The sequence below is a fragment of the Macaca nemestrina genome, chromosome 12 (genome assembly GCF_043159975.1).
Source record: "Macaca nemestrina isolate mMacNem1 chromosome 12, mMacNem.hap1, whole genome shotgun sequence".
Classification (NCBI taxonomy): Eukaryota; Metazoa; Chordata; class Mammalia; order Primates; family Cercopithecidae; genus Macaca; species Macaca nemestrina.
The window spans coordinates 31,404,104-31,421,698 of NC_092136.1; the positions used below are offsets into that span (position 1 = coordinate 31,404,104).

Sequence of the window (17,595 nt, forward strand, 5' to 3'; positions counted from 1 at the left end):
CTTTTTTTTTTTTTTTGAGAGGGAGTCTTGCTCTGTTGCCCAGGCTGGAGTGCAGTGGTGCAATCTCAGCTCACTGGAAGCTCCACCTCCCAGGTTCACGCCATTCTCCTGCCTCAGCCTCCCAAGTAGCTGGGACTACAGGCGCCCGCCAAATTTTTGTAATTTTAGTAGAGACGGGGTTTCACCATGTTGGCCAGGCTGGTCTTGAACTCCTGACATCAGGTGATCTGCCCGCCTCAGCCTCCCAAAAGTGTTAGGATTACAGGCATGAGCCATTGTGCCCAGCCGGTAAGGATATACTTCTAATACCAAGAACTTAAGAGTGGCACACCAATGAAACAAACTTTCATTGAGAAATGAGCATTCCACGAGGCCCTAGAAGACTGGGTAAAGCAGAAGCTGAATGAACACCTGGTGGGAATGCTGGATTTCTGAATGCTAAGAATGGCATAAGAATGCTAACCTAGGCCGGGCGCAGTGGCTCACACCTATAATCTCAACACTTTGGGAGGCCAAAGTGGACGAATCACCTGAGGTCAGGAGTTGGAGACCAGCCTGAGCAACATGATGAAACCTGGTCTCTACTAAAAATACAAAAGATTAGCCAGGTGTGGTGGTGGGAGCCTGTAATACCAGCTACTTGGGGAGGCTGAGGCAGGAGAATCGCTTGCACCCGGGAGGCAGAGGTTGCAGTGAGCTGAGATCGCGCCATTGCACTCTAGCCTGGGCAAAACTCCATCTCAAAAAAAAAAAAAAAAAAAAAAAAAAGGATGTTACCTAAGGTTCCATTGTAAGATAATTTTTCAAGCAGGTTAAGTATCCAGGAGTTAAGTTTGACAAGCCATTTGTCCAATTTTTTTAAAAAAGATAAAAGCCAATCCTGTAAAAACCCTTATTCCTTGTCCAAGGTTATAATTAGGCAGGTAAGTCTGAGTGAACTGAAGCAGCTGACTAGCAGGATAAAGAAATGTTAACAAGTTCCAGCATCACCTACTTTGAACTACATTCTTTTTTTTTTTTTTTTTTTTTTTTGAGACGGAGTCTCGCTCTGTCGCCCAGGCTGGAGTGCAGTGGCCGGATCTCAGCTCACTGCAGGCTCCGCCTCCCGGGTTTATGCCATTCTCCTGCCTCAGCCTCCCAAGTAGCTGGGACTACAGGCGCCCACCATCTCACCCGGCTAGTTTTTTGTATTTTTTAGTAGAGACGGGGTTTCACCGTGTTAGCCAGGATGGTCTTGATCTTGTGACCTCGTGATCCACCCGTCTCGGCCTCCCAAAGTGCTGGGATTACAGGCTTGAGCCACCTGAACTACATTCTTAAAAAGTCTAAAGTTTGTGGATTTGAAAAGCAAATTATCATAAATAATCTTACCGGGCATCTTTCAAAATATTAGTTGCTTTAACCAAGCTATTCCTTAGCATAAGTCTCTACAACTTATTTCTATTAATATATTCCTTGGGAGTTAAATATAAAAAGATTATATCCCCACCATCATTGTTTTAATACTTTTTCATTTTCTAGAACAGCACAGACTCCTGCTACATGAGCAAGCTTTCAGCATTTGGATCATCTGTAGATTGTAGTGTGTTCTTTCTACTGTCCTTTTAAAAACTGAGGAAACTTTTGCTTACTATATTTCCTGTCCACAATGTAAAAAGAAGTTCAATGTAAATCAAAGTGTAGGCCCAAAGGGTTTTTTAATGACTAAAGTATATTTCAGTTATTTCTATGTTTGGATAACAGTATTGAGGTGGGCCAGGCACAGTGGGTCATCCCTGTAATCTCAACACTTTGGGAGGCTGAGGCAAGAGGATCGCTTGAGGCTAAGAGTTCAAAGTTGGAGTGAGCTATGATTGCCCTACTGTACTCCAGCCTGGGTGATAGAGTGAGACCCTGTCTCTAAAAAATAAAACTTAAATTATTTTTAGAACAGTATTGAGAATGCAATGAAATTTCCAATAATGTACAATGGTTCTAATAATAAAAATTATCTGTGTTCTCCTAAAACCATTTACATATCTTGCTTGTGCTATGCAGCTTTTTTTATTTTTTTATTTTTATTTTTTTTGAGATTGGAGTATCACTCTGTCGCCCAGGCTAAAGTACAGTGGCACGATCTTGGCTCACTGCAACATCCGCCTCCTGGGTTCAAGCAATTCTCCTGTCTCAGCCTCCCAAGTAGCAGGAACTACAGTTGCACGCCACAATGGCTGGCTAATTTTTTGTATTTTTAGTAGAGTCAGGGTTTCACCATGTTGGCCAGCCTGTCTCAAACTCCTGACCTCAGGTGATCCACCTGCCTCGGCCTCCCAAAGTGCTGAGATTACAGGCGTGAGCCACCATGCCTAGCCTGCTACCTAGCCTTTAAAAAAAAAAAAAAAAAAGTGTTCTACTTGCCTACTCATCAACTCTATGCACCTGTAAAAACTAAAAAGAAAACCCTTCAGGAGCCGGGCGCGGTGGCTCACGCCTGTAATTCCAGCACTTTGGGAGGCCAAGGCAGGCGGATCACGAGGTCAGGAGATCGAGACCATCCTGGCTAACACGGTGAAACTCCCATCTCTACTAAAAATACAAAAAATTGGTCGGGCGCGGTGGCTCAAGCCTGTAATCCCAGCACTTTGGGAGGCCGAGGCGGGTGGATCACGAGGTCAGGAGATCGAGACTATCCTGGCTAACATGGTGAAACCCCGTCTCTACTAAAAATACAAAAAACTAGCCGGGCGTGGTGGCGGGCGCCTGTAGTCTCAGCTACTTGGGAGGCTGAGGCGGGAGAATGGCGTGAACCCGGGAGGCGGAGCTTGCAGTGAGCCGAGATCACGCCACTGCACTCCAGCCTGGGAGACACAGCGAGACTCCGTCTCAAAAAATAAATAAATAAATAAATAAAAATAAAAATACAAAAAATTAGCCGGGCGTGGTGGCGGGCACCTGGGCGACAGAGCAAGACTCCGTCTCAAAAAAAAAAAAAAAAAAAAAAATTGAAAGAAAGAAAAAAAGAAAACCCTTCAGGAAAAAAATCAATTTCAATAAAAAACACTGCAAGTAAATAGTTTCATGCAAAAAGCATTTCCTCCCTAATCGCATGGATTAATCCATTTTAACAGGATTGTTAATGAAGCTACAGATATTTCTATGTAAAGATTTGGCCAAACTAGCAAGTACTTATTCAGCATATACCATGTGTGAGAAAGCACAGCAGACTGATGTTAATAGTCTCTCCCCACAAAGAACTTATTACCAATTTAGAAAAACACGTAAGGTTAACAACACAAGGCAATATAAAAAATGTCAAGAACTTTGGAAAGGCCGGGCGCGGTGGCTCAAGCCTGTAATCCCAGCACTTTGGGAGGCCGAGGCGGGCAGATCACAAGGTCAGGAGATCGAGACCACAGTGAAACCCCGTCTCTACTAAAAATACAAAAAACTAGCCGGGCGAGGTGGCGGGCGCCTGTAGTCCCAGCTACTCAGGAGGCTGAGGCAGGAGAATGGCGGGAACCCGGGAGGCGGAGCTTGCAGTGAGCCGAGATCGCGCCACTGCACTCCAGCCTGGGCAACAGCGTGAGACTCCGTCTCAAAAAAAAAAAAAAAAAAAAAAAAAAAAAAAAAAAAAAAGAACTTTGGAAGGCTGAGGCAGGCAGATCACAAGGTCAGGAGTTCAAGACCAGCCTGGCCAACATGGTGAAACCCCCGTCTCTAATAAAAATACAAAAAATTAGCCAGGTATGGTGGCACGCACCTGTAGTCCCAGCTACTCAGGAGGCTGAGGCAAGAGAATCACTTGAACCTAGGAGGCAGAGGTTGCAGTAAGCCAAGACCGCACCACTGCACTCCAGCCTGGGCGACAGAGCGAAACTCCATCTCAAAAAAAAAAAAAAAAAGTCAAGAAGTGTACAGACAATAGGTAACAGGGAAGTTAAAGGAAACAAACTACTTTAGCTGAGCATGGTCAAGAAGCACACCCTCCCCTTTCCTCAGGAAGTTTGAATTTTGAACTCTACCCAGTAAAGTATCTTTCATCCACGTTTTTGTACTCACAGTCTATCTAACAAAAGCACTGTAGTAGAGCTAGTGAAAGAAAGAAATGAACTAAAACCAAACAATTCACAGTTCCAACTTTGGCTGTTCTGCTACTCTTCTCACTCTTCTGTACTGTATACACACACACCATTCATTTCCCCCAGAAAAAGGAACCAATTACCAAAAAATACCCAGAAGCTTGGAATACAGTAATTTGGATGAAAGGTTGTCATACTTCTTATTTCTCTCTACTGGTAATGCTTTCTCCAGGTTTTTCTGGTCTACAACATACCAAGCTTGAGCAGAGTCTGACAAATGTACATAGGCAGCTAAGTAGAGAAAAACTTAAGAGTTTAAAATTTAATAAAAGTTTATTTCATTACAATATGGATGTACCAATGATACCTGACACACCGGGATTTTACCTTACCAATATTCTCAGAACCCCATTACCTGGACAATACAAACACAAAGTTTAACAATGAGACATTAATAAAGGTCTAATAATAAAAAAATGGAAAGCATTTTTCTTTTGCATTCAGTTTTTTAAAACAGAAAAACTAAAGATTTGAAGCAAAAGGCTTTACTTGGTTCTACATAATTAAACATCAAAATTACACTTAGGCCATGGAATATTACAAAGTCTAATTACTCCCATAAAACATTATTTAAGAGGCCGGTTTTGGTGGCTCACGTAAACCTGTAATCCCAGCACTTTGGGAGGCCAAGGCGTGCAGATCACTTGAGGTCGGGAGTTTGAGGCCAGCATGGTCAACATGTCGAAACCCCGTCTCTGCTAAAAATACAAAAATTAGCCAGGCGTGGTGGCATGCACCTGTAAATCTCAGCTACTCAGGAGGCTGAGGCACAAGAACCACTTGAACCCAGGAGGCAGAGGTTGCAGTGAGCTGAGATTGCACCACTGCACTCCAGCCCCGGGCGACAGAGCAAAATTCTGTTTCAAAAAAAACTGGGAGAAACTTTGGAAATCACCCATTCCAACCTAACTCATTCCATATAAACATCTCAATTTTGTCTTCTATAAAATGAATTGGACTAAATTCTAAGGTGGTTTAAGCTCCAAAAAAAACTCTTACGCCAGACGTGGTGGCTCATGCCTGTAATCCCAACATTTTGGAGGCTGAAGCAGGTGGATCGCTTCAGGTCAGGCGTTTTGAGACCAGCCTGGCGAACATGGTGAAACCCCATCTCTACTAAAAACACAAAAAATTAAGCCAGGCGTGGTGGTGGGCACCTGTAATCCCAGCTACTCAGGAGGCTAAGGCAGGAGAAAAGCTTGAACCTGGGAGTGGGAGGTTGTAGTGAGCCGAGGTCGCACCATTGCACTCCAGTCTGGGCAACGAGATCAAAACTTGTCTCAAATGATGATAATAAATAAAAATAAAAAATCTTTTAAATTTTATAACAGTATAAGATTACAACTATGACTAAGTTGCTGTAAGTTTAACCTTCTGCAAAAGTAAAAGTATTACAAAAATTAACACTTTTACTAAAGGAAAAGTATTAGTTTTTCTAGAAGATGAAATAGTACTAGTCTTCATCTAGCCCTAAATGTAAACTAGGAAATTAATTACATAAAATTTTGGCAAATTGTATGCTTAATCTGTAAGTCACACAAAATATATTCTCATTCAAATATTTGCCACATGGGTAGTATCCTAAACAAATTTGGCCAGGTTAAAACAATACATTCTCAATGTAATACGCTTCTACTCTCAACCTAGAAAAAGATACCCATTATCACTTGGGGGAATTCACAGCTTTACCTTTTTAAATACTTCCCAGTGCTACACATAAAAACACACAGTCAAGCAAACGGAAACAAATTAAGCATTACAGCTTTTTTCTGTGACAAGCTGAATGCAAAATAATCTTGCCCTCTGCATTGCAGAAGGATAGTTCTTGCAACCCATGGAGAAGCAAACACATCAAGAGATCTTAAATGTCAAAGAAGGCTTCAGGTAATAGCCTCAAGGAAAGATTTTACTTATAAAATAGTTAAGAATGTTTTTATTTTAAAATATTGAACACCTAAGTTCTGCACAACAGCTGCAGCAAAAATTCTAAGCACAGACACACTGCAACATTCTAGAAAGAAATGTTACCCTCACAACAACAGCATTCTTTTTAAATACTACTAACTGTAAAAATGAAGTGCAGAAAGCCTTCAGGAAGAAGTATAAAAAACATTACACTTCTGGCTATCAGTTTTGGTCACATACTGGTTAAAAAGCTGTCAGGCTATTTTAGCATTTTACGCAAGTGAACATTAGTTAATCTTTCACCTACCAAAGTCACTAGAATCTAAACCTATTATATTCACAAAGAATATAACAATTTTAAATGTCATCTATTAAAACATCCTTTATTCCATATCACAAGTGATTACATCTAATAAAATCAAATGAGGTCTCTCTTCAGTTAAAATTAAGACTTAGTTTTGAAATATCTTGCATAGCCTAGGGCCCAGTTCAGCACCAATGAACTGATAAAGAAAACTAGGCAGTTAATCACTCAATTCAATACTACCTGTAAGATTTGCAAATGGAGTTTTACACTTGATTCTCTTTAACAGAGCTGTATTTCTTCTCTTTGATAAACATTCATGTGCTCTTTTTTTTTTTTTTCTTGAGATGGAGTTTCGCTCTTATGGCCCAGGCTGGAGTGCAAAGGCGCCATCTCAGCTTACCGCAACCTCCGCCTCCTGGGTTCAAGCGATTCTCCTGCCTCAGCCTCCCGAGTAACTGGGAATACAGGCATGTGCCACCACGCTCGGCTAATTTTGTATTTTTAGTAGAGACAGGGTTTCTTCCATGTTGGTCAGGCTGGTATTCAACTCCCGACCTCAGGTGATCCACCCACCTCGGCCTCCCAAAGTGCTGAGATTACAGGTGTGAGCCATCGCACCCAGCCCTCATGTACTCTTTGTAAGCCTGAATTTAAAAACCTACCAAGCCTTTTTGTTGCATTACATAATAGGATCATATTTCATCAACGTTAAGCATGCATTCTCATTGAGCAGATGCTTAGCTTTTTCTTTAATGGCTCAAATTATTAGAAAATAAACAACTTTGTTTTTTAAAATACAGTAAAATTATTTCAATTATCTGTTTTAATTTAAGCAATACTACATATCCATAGTCATTTCTGCCAGGATACGTGATTTTAAAATCCATAAAAAAAGCATTTTGGTCCAGAAGGCTCCGATAATAGGTCAAGATTGAAATATAGCTCAAATGTAAGTTGCTAAATGGATTGAAGTCAAAACAAATCCAATTGTAAACAGTACCTCACTTTACTCCACAAGGGTTTCTAAAGAGGAATTCAAAACTGATTTGTAAAGCAATCCTATTTTAGTGCATTAGAAATGCTCACTTATAGTTAAAAACAGTTAAGTCTTCTCACAAGTAAATCATCTAAATATAAAAAGGATTTAAACTAAAAACCAGATGTGCTTAAATTTAGGGAAAATCCAAATGCCCTGAGTTTTTCAAAAGGCAAAATATATAGTTTTAATAGCAATTAAGTCAACATCAATACTGCCAACTTAACTACTTACGTGGGTACAGTTCCATCTGTGGCTTACAGAAAAGTCTCAAGACTTAACTGTAACTTAGGACCTTTTTACTGCTATCTACCACTTAAAACACTGAGACAACAGGAAAAAAAAGTTACTCTGTGCAGTTTGCTAAATCTCCATTATTAACATGGCAATCTTTCAGTATGGATTAGCCTAGTTAATTATGTAATAATTACATTATTTTCTCCTTTATAACTTGAGGGGAGGCCGGGCATGGTGGCTCACACCTGTAATCCCAGCACTTTGGAAGGTGGACACGGGTGGATCACTTGAGGTCAGGAGTTCGAGATCAGCCTAGCCAACGTGGTGAAACGCCGTCTCTACTAAAAATACAAAAAATCTGACTGCACGCGGTGGGTCACGCCTGTAATCCCAGCACTTTGGGAGGCCGAGGCGGGTGGATCACCTGAGGTCAGGAGTTCTAGACCAACCTGGCCAACAAGGTAAAACCTGTCTCTATTAAAAATACAAAAATTAGCTGGGAGTAGTGGCAGGCGCCTGTAACCCTAGCTACTTGGGGGGGCCGAGCAGGAGAATCACTTGAACCTGGGAGGCGGAGGTTGTAGTGAGCCCAGATCAAGCCGTAGCACTCCAGACTGGGGGACAAGAGCGAGACTTCTCAAAGGAAAAAAAATTGCCTGGGGTGGTGGTGCACACTTGTAATCACAGCTACTTAGAAGGCTGAGGCAAGATCACTTGAACCCGGGAGGTGGAGGTTGCAGGAAGCCGAGATCGTCCCACTGCACTCCAGCCTGTGCAACAGAGCGAGATTCATCTCAAAAAATAAAAAAAACTTGAGGGTAGGGTATGACAGAGTATAGTAATTCACATGCACCTATACACATTTAATGACCAGTCACGGTTCAAGTCCTCAGGAGGGGCTTATAAACTAGATTTATATTTTTTTTTCAGAAGTACGTGAACACGATTCTAAAAGCCACCTCACAACTAGATTGGCTGCCAGTCAGCACCTACCTTTATATTAACTTCTTTGAGGAGTTATCTTTCAGTCATTAATGTCTCTACACTTTATATCACTAATCATTAATGTTCATAATTAGTATTAATACATTATTAATGTTCATAATTAATATTTACATTCAGATTACTATCCTAGAAGAAAATATTTCAAAGAACTTCTGAAGAATCAAAAATTCAAGTAGCAGCCAGATCAGTAGGCTTGCTTACTGCATTAAAATTTTAAAAAGAGGCCGGGCACAGGGGCTCACACCTGTAATCCCAGCACTTTGGGAAACCAAGGAAGACGGATCATGAGGTCAAGAGATCGAGACAATCCTGGCCAACAGGGTTAAACCCTGTCTCTACTAAAAATACAAAAAATTAGCTGGGCATGGTGGCAGGCATCTGTACTCCCAGCTACTTGGGAGGCTGAGGGAGGAGAATCACTTGAACCCGGGAGGCAGAGGTTGCAGTGAACTGAGATTGCGCCATTGCACTCCAGCCTGGGCAAAAAGATCGAAATTCCGTCTCAAAAAAAAAAAAATTTAAGAAGATACCCAAGTTAGTCTCAATTTCAACAGGATAAACTAAATCATGTGTCAGACTCAGAAGATACTGGCCTTGGGCATGCTTATTCCACTCAACATTTGAATGTAGTTACCTCACAGCTTACAGTGAAAAAAAATACTTTTGTTACTTTGTTAATGTAACTACATCTACTATTCCAAATACCTATAACAAAACACACATTTATCAAAATAAATGATTGGAAAAAAAAGATAGAAATCCCAAGATTAGAACATCTCTCAATTTCAAATAAAGTCCATGAAATTCAAGTAAAACTCCCAACCTTTAATACTGAAGAGGAGACAGGAAGTATCAAATCTAAATGTTTTAAAACTCTCCCAAAATGTAAAATATATCAGTAAATAAGTAAAACTAATAAGACCTAAACATCGCCAGTTTTCTTCAACTTATTTCCCACAGCCCAAGTTTTAGCCAGTTACTATATCAGCACCTAAGTAACGCTATTAGGTATCTGGCTACATAAACACTGCAAAATGATTTCCTGGAAATTCAAGATGTTATAAAAATGTTTTCCTAGAGGCAGACAGTAGAAGTTATCAAACTTTCATTTTACTTTACAAGGTAAAATTCAAGTTAACATGATAGTCACAGACGTAATTACCTCGTTTTCACAAACGACTAATTTGTTTCTCCCCTTCCACCTCTGATCTTACTCATTTTAATTATTCACTCTGCCCAGACCTTTTCTCTACATACATACACACGCCCCTCTAAACAGAGTTTACACTGTCCTGCGATGAAAGCATAAAACAAAAGGCTGACTTGCAGATGAAGATATACCTCAGTAGTGTGATCTACAAGGACTAAATATTGAATCCAAAAAATCGTGGGTGTGGCTCGATTTTTCTTTTTAGAGGGGGGCCTAAGGAGGCCAGTCCGGGCGGCTGCCTGGTCTCTGCCCTCCCCCTCTGCTTTCGCTTTGTGCTCACAATGCAGCTCCAGTAAAGCGCTTCCCTCTCCCCGCAGCCGCCGCCATGTTAGACGCTCTCTCCATGTGCCCCGAGTCCCAGCCATCCTCTCCAGTCTCCCCAGGACCCAGCCCCCAACGAATCTAAATCCTGGCAGTCCCCCGCCCCTTCAGAGTCCCCTAGGAACAAAAAGTCGCTGCAGAAAATCATCTCGCGACTGAGCTGAGCGTGAGGCTCGGGGGGACACCTAAACAATTGAAACAAAGAGGGAAACGCAGGGGAGCCCATCGCATGGGGGCGGGGGTAGCAAATCGAAGATCCATTCAAAATGGGCCTGCCGGAAAGGCAGTTCTGCCTTAAGATTCTAAACACACTTCTCTCCCACGGAAGAAAAGGGGACGCTCGACAGGTCTCAAATGCATGGTAACCGAGCGGACAGACCGCAAGGCTACAGGACACAGGCCGCCCCAACTCCACGAGGCGCTTGGTTGAGCCCGGAGCCCCCCGCGCAGAGACCTCTTCATTTTGGGCCCTCGTCAGAGAAATCGGGTCTCGGAGACGGAGAGAAGGGCATCATACAGTGATGTCCTGACGACAGGCCCCCACCCTCACATGTCCCACTCCCAAAGGCCAAAAGCCAGACCCACAGCGGAAGAGTAATGAAGAGGCCTGGGGGACAGTGCCGCGTCCGAGTCAGCTGACAAGTGCCTCCTCCAGGAGCCCGTTTTCTGGGCACGAAGCTCCCGCTGAACGTGGAGACGGGACGTGGGGACCAGGGGGTGGGAGGAGGGGACCTAGTAACGCGCCCGAGACGGAAAGAAGCGCAGACTCCAGCGACCAGGGTCGGAGCGGGCGCAGAGCCCGGCCGCAGCCACCCCTCCCTTCCCCGCCAACTCCTGGCACCTTTTTCTTCTCCAGGTTCCGAAGTTTCTTGTCGATCACCCCGAGAATCTGCTTCATGGCCTCGGTCTGGACAGCGCCGGTGCCGGTTGCGGGGTGCTGAGAAGCCGGCGCGGCGGCCCCGGCTCCTGCGGCAGCCTCACTCCCGGAGGAACCCGACGGCGGAGGCGGTCCGGACGACTTGCTGCCGCTCCCGCTGTGGCTGGTGGCCGAGGGCATCTTCAGACCGCGAGGGGAGAGAAGAAAAAGCGGGAGGAAGGACAAGAGCGGCGAGTCAGGAGACGGACGGGGCGAGACGCGGGACAAAACGCGCAGCGGGCGGGAGCCTACGCGAACGGGTGGGGGAGGGGGCGCGGCGCGCCTCGAGGGCAGGAAGAGTGCGCGGGCGCGCGCGCGACCCGCCAGCGGGGCGCCCGGCCGGGCCTCGCACCGCCCCCCGACCCGCCCCTCCCCCGCGGAGCCGCCGGCTCGGCCTACCAGCCCCGGGGTTCCGAGGCTCGCGCCGGGGGCGGGGCATCGCCGCGCCGGCCGCCAACGGCCAGTGCAACGGTCCCCAGCTGGGAGGGCCGGCTTTCGCCGGCTTCCAGGGAAGGGAGGAAAGAGAGAGGCCGGGTCTTGGGGGCAGAGAAGGGCATGGGAAATGGCCGGGGTGGGGTGGGGGGACTTGGGGGCAAGCCCCTCGGAAGCTCCAGCAGGTCCGGAGATAAAGGACACTCGGGCGCAGCGGCCCTCTTCCCCTGCAGCGGCTCGGTCCCGGGTGGCGCTCACCGTGCGCGCGCGGAGGCCGCTGGAGATCACGAGTGGGCAGCTGAGGGGGCAAGGGTGGCAGTGCCTTCCGGGCAGTGTCGCGCGCTCCGTGGGCGCAAGCCGCTTCGCCCTGTCCCGCTTCACCGAGAGCCGCTCCTAGTGAGGCGAGAGCCGGGAGCGGGAGGAACTTAGCCAGCCAGCAGCCCTCTGGGGCGCGGGGGGCGGGAGAAGCGGAGAGCGGGGGCCTTCGCGGCCGCTCGGGCTGCCCGGCGCGAACGCCTGCCTGGAAGAGGCAGCCTGCTAGCCTCTCTGCTGTCCCCTGGTCCCTGCGCTGTGGGGCGCCTCCTGGACGCAGGTGGGGATGGCCCCGCCAAGGCCGAGGGAAAGGCGCCTTGAGTTTTGAGAGCAATCAACGCTAGGGTCCTTCAGGCGAAATCGTTTGACGCCCAAGCGGGGACAATAGGTGTCAAGCAGCTGGGTCTGGAGCTGGCAACTGCCCCTTGAAGAGCCCTTATTTGGTGGGGGTGGGGGTTGGGGGGCAAAGGTTTCTGCAAGTAAGGGGTGCGTGGGGTGGGTGGTGCAATCCTGGCTTCTAGAATTCCTTCTGTATGCAGAGCGAGCAAACTCCATACCCCATAACGTCTTTTGAAAACAAGACAACTCGCCGCTTCCCCACCAAACAATCACCCAGTAACCTAGGAGTTCTCTGTAGAACGTGTTGGACACGGTCATGGTTGGTGGCTTTTTAAATCCTAAAGCTCTGGCCTCAGAGTCTTCAGCTACCCTATGATGTTATCTATCCAGTAGGCCTGAGTATTACGAATTATTAGACTTTTGTTTCCTTTTGTTTCAGGTTTACCTAACACTGTAAAGGGAATGTTCAATGAAATACAAAGAAAACGATTACTTTTTTTTTTCCAAGAGAATTATTCCAGCCTTGGAGTCGAATGGGTGTGGACAGTGAGCAGAGAAACAAGAAACCAAGTTCTGGAAGGAAATAAAATGAATATAATCAGTGGAAAATTCAGCAACGCAATATTGTGCGACAACAGTAAATGACCAATTTATAATTTAAATTCTATGAAAAAGAGATTTAGAAGAGAGTTCTACCAAGCCCACTGTTGCCTAGGGAATGAAATGAGTAACGCTGGCTGGCAACAGTGCATCCGGAGGGAGCCTGGAGAAACAACAGCAGCCTCCGACCTCAAGATATCCTGGTTAGCTGCAAAGTCTGTTATATATTCATTGGAGTATTTATTGTGCACCTTACTGTGTGCTGGGAACTCTTAAGTGCTAGGGATTATGAGCAAAACATATTTACATGGAGCTTACATTCTAAGTAAGGGGAAGACAAGTAAATATATGGCAGATAGTGAAATGGTAGAGAAAAGAAAAAACGGTGGTTAGGGAAAGCCTTACTGACATTTGAGCTAGTACTGAAGGAAACGAGGAAGAAGGCTAAGTAGCTACCTTGGAGGAAAAATTTTTCAGGTAGAGGAAACACCAAGTACTAAGATCTAAGAAGGCGTGTGCTTGCTGGGTTCAAGGAACAGCATGGAAGCCATAGTGGCAAGAGCAGAGAGTAGGAGATGAGATCAAACATATAAAAGGGGGCTGGTTGGCCCCGCGCGGTGGCTCATTCCTGTAATCCCAGCACTTTGGAAGGCCGAGGTGGGCGGATCACGAGGTCAAGAGATCGAGACCATCCTGGCGAACACGGTGAAACCCCATCTCTACTGAAAATACAAAAAAATTAGCCAGATGTGGTGGCGGGCGCCTGTAGTCCCAGCTTCTAGGGAGGCTGAGGCAGGAGAATGGCGTGAACCCGGGAGGCCGCGGAGCTTGCAGTAAGTGGAGATCGCGCCACTGCACTCCAGCCTGGGCGACAGAGCGAGACTCCGTCTCAAAAAAAAAAAAAAAAGGGGGGGCGGGGAGAACTGGTCTTGTAGGGCCTGAAAGACCGTGGTAAGGACTTTGGCTTTTGCTGCATTCGATGGGGAGTACTAGTTTCAAAATTTAGTCACCTAAACCATGCTTAGCACCACGCTGAGCAATTATGCCAGGCCTAGAGGCTAGAAAGGGAGATGATAATCCTTTAGCTCCTTGCAGCTCAAAGTTTATTCAGCCCAACCTCTCTCACTACCACTGTCACTACTATCTTGGACTCCATAGCAGACTTAACTGAATCTGCATTTTTAACAAGATCTTCAGGAGATTTGTGTGTACATTAAAGTTTCAAAAATCACTGCTTTTTTCCTCAGAACCTGACCAATGTCTAAAGTTTTATTGGGACACATCCACATCCATCTACATCCATTCTATGACTGCCTTCCTGCCATAGCAAGGCAGAGTTGAGTAGTTGGGTGTGCAACAGACAGTAAGGTGTGCAAAACCTAGAATACTATCTCTTCCTTTACAAAAAAAGTGTTTGCCAATCCCTGGTTTAAAACTACAAATGGGACCAGGTAAGGGGGCTCACGCCTGTAATTCCAGCACTTTGGGAAGCCAAGGCTAGCAGATCACTTGAGGTCAGGAGTTCGAAACCAACCTGGCCAACATGGCAAATCCTGTCTCTACTAAAAACACAAAAAAATTTGCTGGGTGTGGTGGCGCATGCCTATAATTACAGCTACTCAGGAGGTTGAGGCACGAGAACCCGGGAGGCAGAGGCTGCAGTGAGCCAAGATCGTGCCACTGCATTCCAGCTTGTACAATGGAGTGAGGCTGTCTCAAAAAAAAAAAAAAAAAGCAAAAAACAACTACAAATGGTACACATCTGTCACAGTTCAACAGAATGCCCTGCTCATAGTAGTCACTCAGTAGATTCATGCTGATGCCATATCTCAAATGTTGCTGATCACTGTACCACAAGAGAACTCAGGAATATCTCAGTCAATTAAATGCTTTAGACAGGTAGATATGCATCACATCTGCTTAAATTCATTGGCCAGAAAGAGTCACATGACCCTATCTAACCATAAGGGAGTCAAGAGATAGTATTCTATCAGATACCGGGTAGCAAGCAGGTGAACCAGAAATATTTGGTGAATATATGTAGCTGTCACGCTTTCACTTCCTATGTCATCCCAATCCCATTTCACTGGTGTTCTGACATTCTGTGGTTGTCTGTTCAGGTCAGCAAGTCCAGAAAGACCAATAAATTTAAGGCAAAGCTGTGTCCTAAAGCTGACTTCCTGCCCAGCTCAATGCCAAGGTCTCAGTCATTCAAATTTGTCTATTTCCTGCTTGACCAAAAGAGGACTGAAGCTATGTTTATGTGAATTTTAAATGCTCATTTTTTAAACCCTTTTTTCTAATACAGAGCTATGCAGCAGCTTGAGGTCATTGTATCATAGAAGAAATAAAGAGTTCCCGGAAAACACAGTGGAAGAGCAGAATATGTTTATAAATGGTTTATAAATTTAAAAACCCTGGTATACTTTAATATATGCCAATATTAAATACATTAACATAAAGTAAATACAACAATATGCATAATACATTTCAATAACGCAAATCTTTCAAGCTGACATTTGCTTGTTCCTTTCATTAGACCCCAGCACTTTGAAGTCTCCACAGTTGAAGTGAATAATTAAACTATCCTGATCATTTTAGCAAAATAATTCAACTGCTTCAACTTGAATCATCCAATAAGCTAATGCTAAGCTTATTTGTAGCAAAAGAGGGGACTCTTCATCTGAATTACATGAACTGCCTCTTTGCTTCAGGTTGACAGAAACCTGACCAGAGTGTGAACTACACTGTTCACATAGCTAAGGCTCTTAAAGTCTTTTAAATTTGTTTTTCAATCATTTTACAAGTCAGTAATAGACATTTCTATCATAATTTTTCCAGTACAGTCTTTTTTATTATAAGTCAATCAATGATTGTTTGTCTATGTGTCCATAAACCACCACTAAACTCTAAGCTTTTCAAAGAAAAAGAGCAGTCGTTTTTTCATCTCTGGATCCTCATAAGTAATAGCATGCCCAGCACAACTATTTTGTTACTAAGTATTGCCTACTGTATTAACATTTCAGTGCGGTTATAATATTATTATTACTATTGGTCCATACTGTTTCTGAATTCTTACATTGTGGTCATCAGCTGAGATAACATCCTTTTCCGCTTATATTTTCCTATGTCCACCTTTTCTTACTTGTAATATTATAGAAGTAGAACTTCATGCCGGACGCGGTGGCTCACGCCTGTAATCCCAGCACTTTGGGAGGCCAAGGCGGGCAGATCACGAGGTCAGGAGATCAAGACCATCCTGGCTAACACAGTGAAACCCCATCTCTACTAAAAACACAAAAAAACTAGCCAGGCATGGTGGCAGGCGCCTTTAGTCCCAGCTACTTGGGAGGCTGAGGCAGGAGAATGGCATGAACCTGGGAGGCGGAGCTTGCAGTGAGCCGAGATCGTGCCACTGCACTCCAGTCTGAGCAACAGAGTGAGACTCTGTCTCAAAAAAAAAAAAAAACAGAAAAAAAAAGAAATAGAACTTCATGTTTTGTAGAGGTACAATATGTTCAGAATAGTTATTTCAGATTTCACGAAATACTGTTGTTTGTTATTGAACACTCTTAGAAGCTACACACTTGACTCAATGTAAAAGCAAAAACAGTGGTATGTGCTTGTTATCCCAGCTACTTGGGAGGCTGAGGTGAGAGCATTAGTTGAGCCCAGGAGTTCGAGGCTGCAGTGAGCTATGATCATGTCACTACACTCCAGCCTGGGCAACAGAGTGAAACCCAGAATCTAAAAAATAAAAATAAAAATTTTATTTTTATTTTATTTTACTTATTTATTTTTTTGAGATGGAGTTTCATTCTATCGCCCAGGCTGGAGTGCAGTGGCAAGATCTCGGCTCACTGCAATCTCCACCTCCCAGATTCAAGCTGTTCTCCTGCCTCAGCCTCCTGAGTAGCTGGGATTACAGGTGTCCGCCATCATGCCTGGCTAATTTTTGTATTTTTGGTAGAGGCAGGATTTCACCATGTTGGACAGGGTGGTCTTGAACTCCTGAGCTCAGGCAGTCCACCTGCCTTGGCCTCCCAAAGTGCTGGGATTACAGGCCTGAGCCATTGTGCCCGGCCTAAAGATAAAAATTTTTAAAAAGCAAAAACACTTTGGCCACAGGCACTAAAATCTTTCATATAGTTACTTACATGAATTGTATGTTGTCTTAACATCATGTTTCTCTTTCAGTGGTTCCCAACGTGTGGTGATTTTGTCCCTTGGGGACACTTGGCAATGTCTAGAAGTACTTAGTTGTCACAACTTGAGGGGAAGATGTTAATTTATCCAGTATGTAGAGGCCAAAGATGCTTTTAAACATCTTACAATGCACAAAACAACACACAATTATTCAGACCAAAACGTCAATAATGCCAAGTTTGGGAAAAGCTATTCTATTTTATGAGAGAAAAAATGTAGTCACTGGCTGGGCATAGTGGCTCATGCCTGTAATTCCAGCACTTTGGGAGGCCAAAGCAGATGGATCACCTGAGGTCAAGAGTTTGAGACCAGCCTGGTCAACATGGTGAAACCCTGTTTCTACTAAACATACAAAAACTAGCCAGGCATGGTGGCGGGTGCCTGTAATCCCAGCTACTCAGGAGGCTGAGGAAGGAGAATTGCTTGAAGGAGGCGGAGGTTGCAGTGAGCTGAGATCACGCCACTGCACTCCAGCCTGGGTGACAGGGCAAGACTGTGTCTCCAAAAAAACAAAACAACTTGTTCTAGTACTTTACAAGTAAAACTACTCTGATGACACTGGCCCCCCAAATAAAAAATGCGTTTAGAAATGCATTATGCAGCCCGGTGAGGTGGCTCATGCCTGTAATCCCAGCACTTTGGGAGGCTGAG

At 44.6% G+C, this 17,595-nt stretch overlaps 1 protein-coding gene across 2 annotated transcripts in view; it reads right to left on the reverse strand.

Annotated features, from left to right (window-relative positions):
* Positions 1-11,884, reverse strand: part of LOC105471539 (cell cycle associated protein 1) — a 50,142-nt gene extending 38,258 nt beyond the window's left edge. The window contains exons 1-2 of one of the 2 annotated variants that reach the window (XM_011724053.3): positions 11,746-11,884; positions 10,981-11,196 (exon numbers count right to left, since the gene is read on the reverse strand). In XM_011724053.3, the coding sequence (XP_011722355.1) occupies positions 10,981-11,196 (216 nt within the window). In that variant the 5' untranslated portion in view covers positions 11,746-11,884. Of the gene's footprint in view, positions 1-9,949; positions 10,199-10,980; positions 11,197-11,745 lie in introns of those variants that run through there. The other variant, XM_024789611.2, reaches the window with a different exon arrangement.
* Between the last annotated feature and the right edge of the window lie 5,711 nt (positions 11,885-17,595).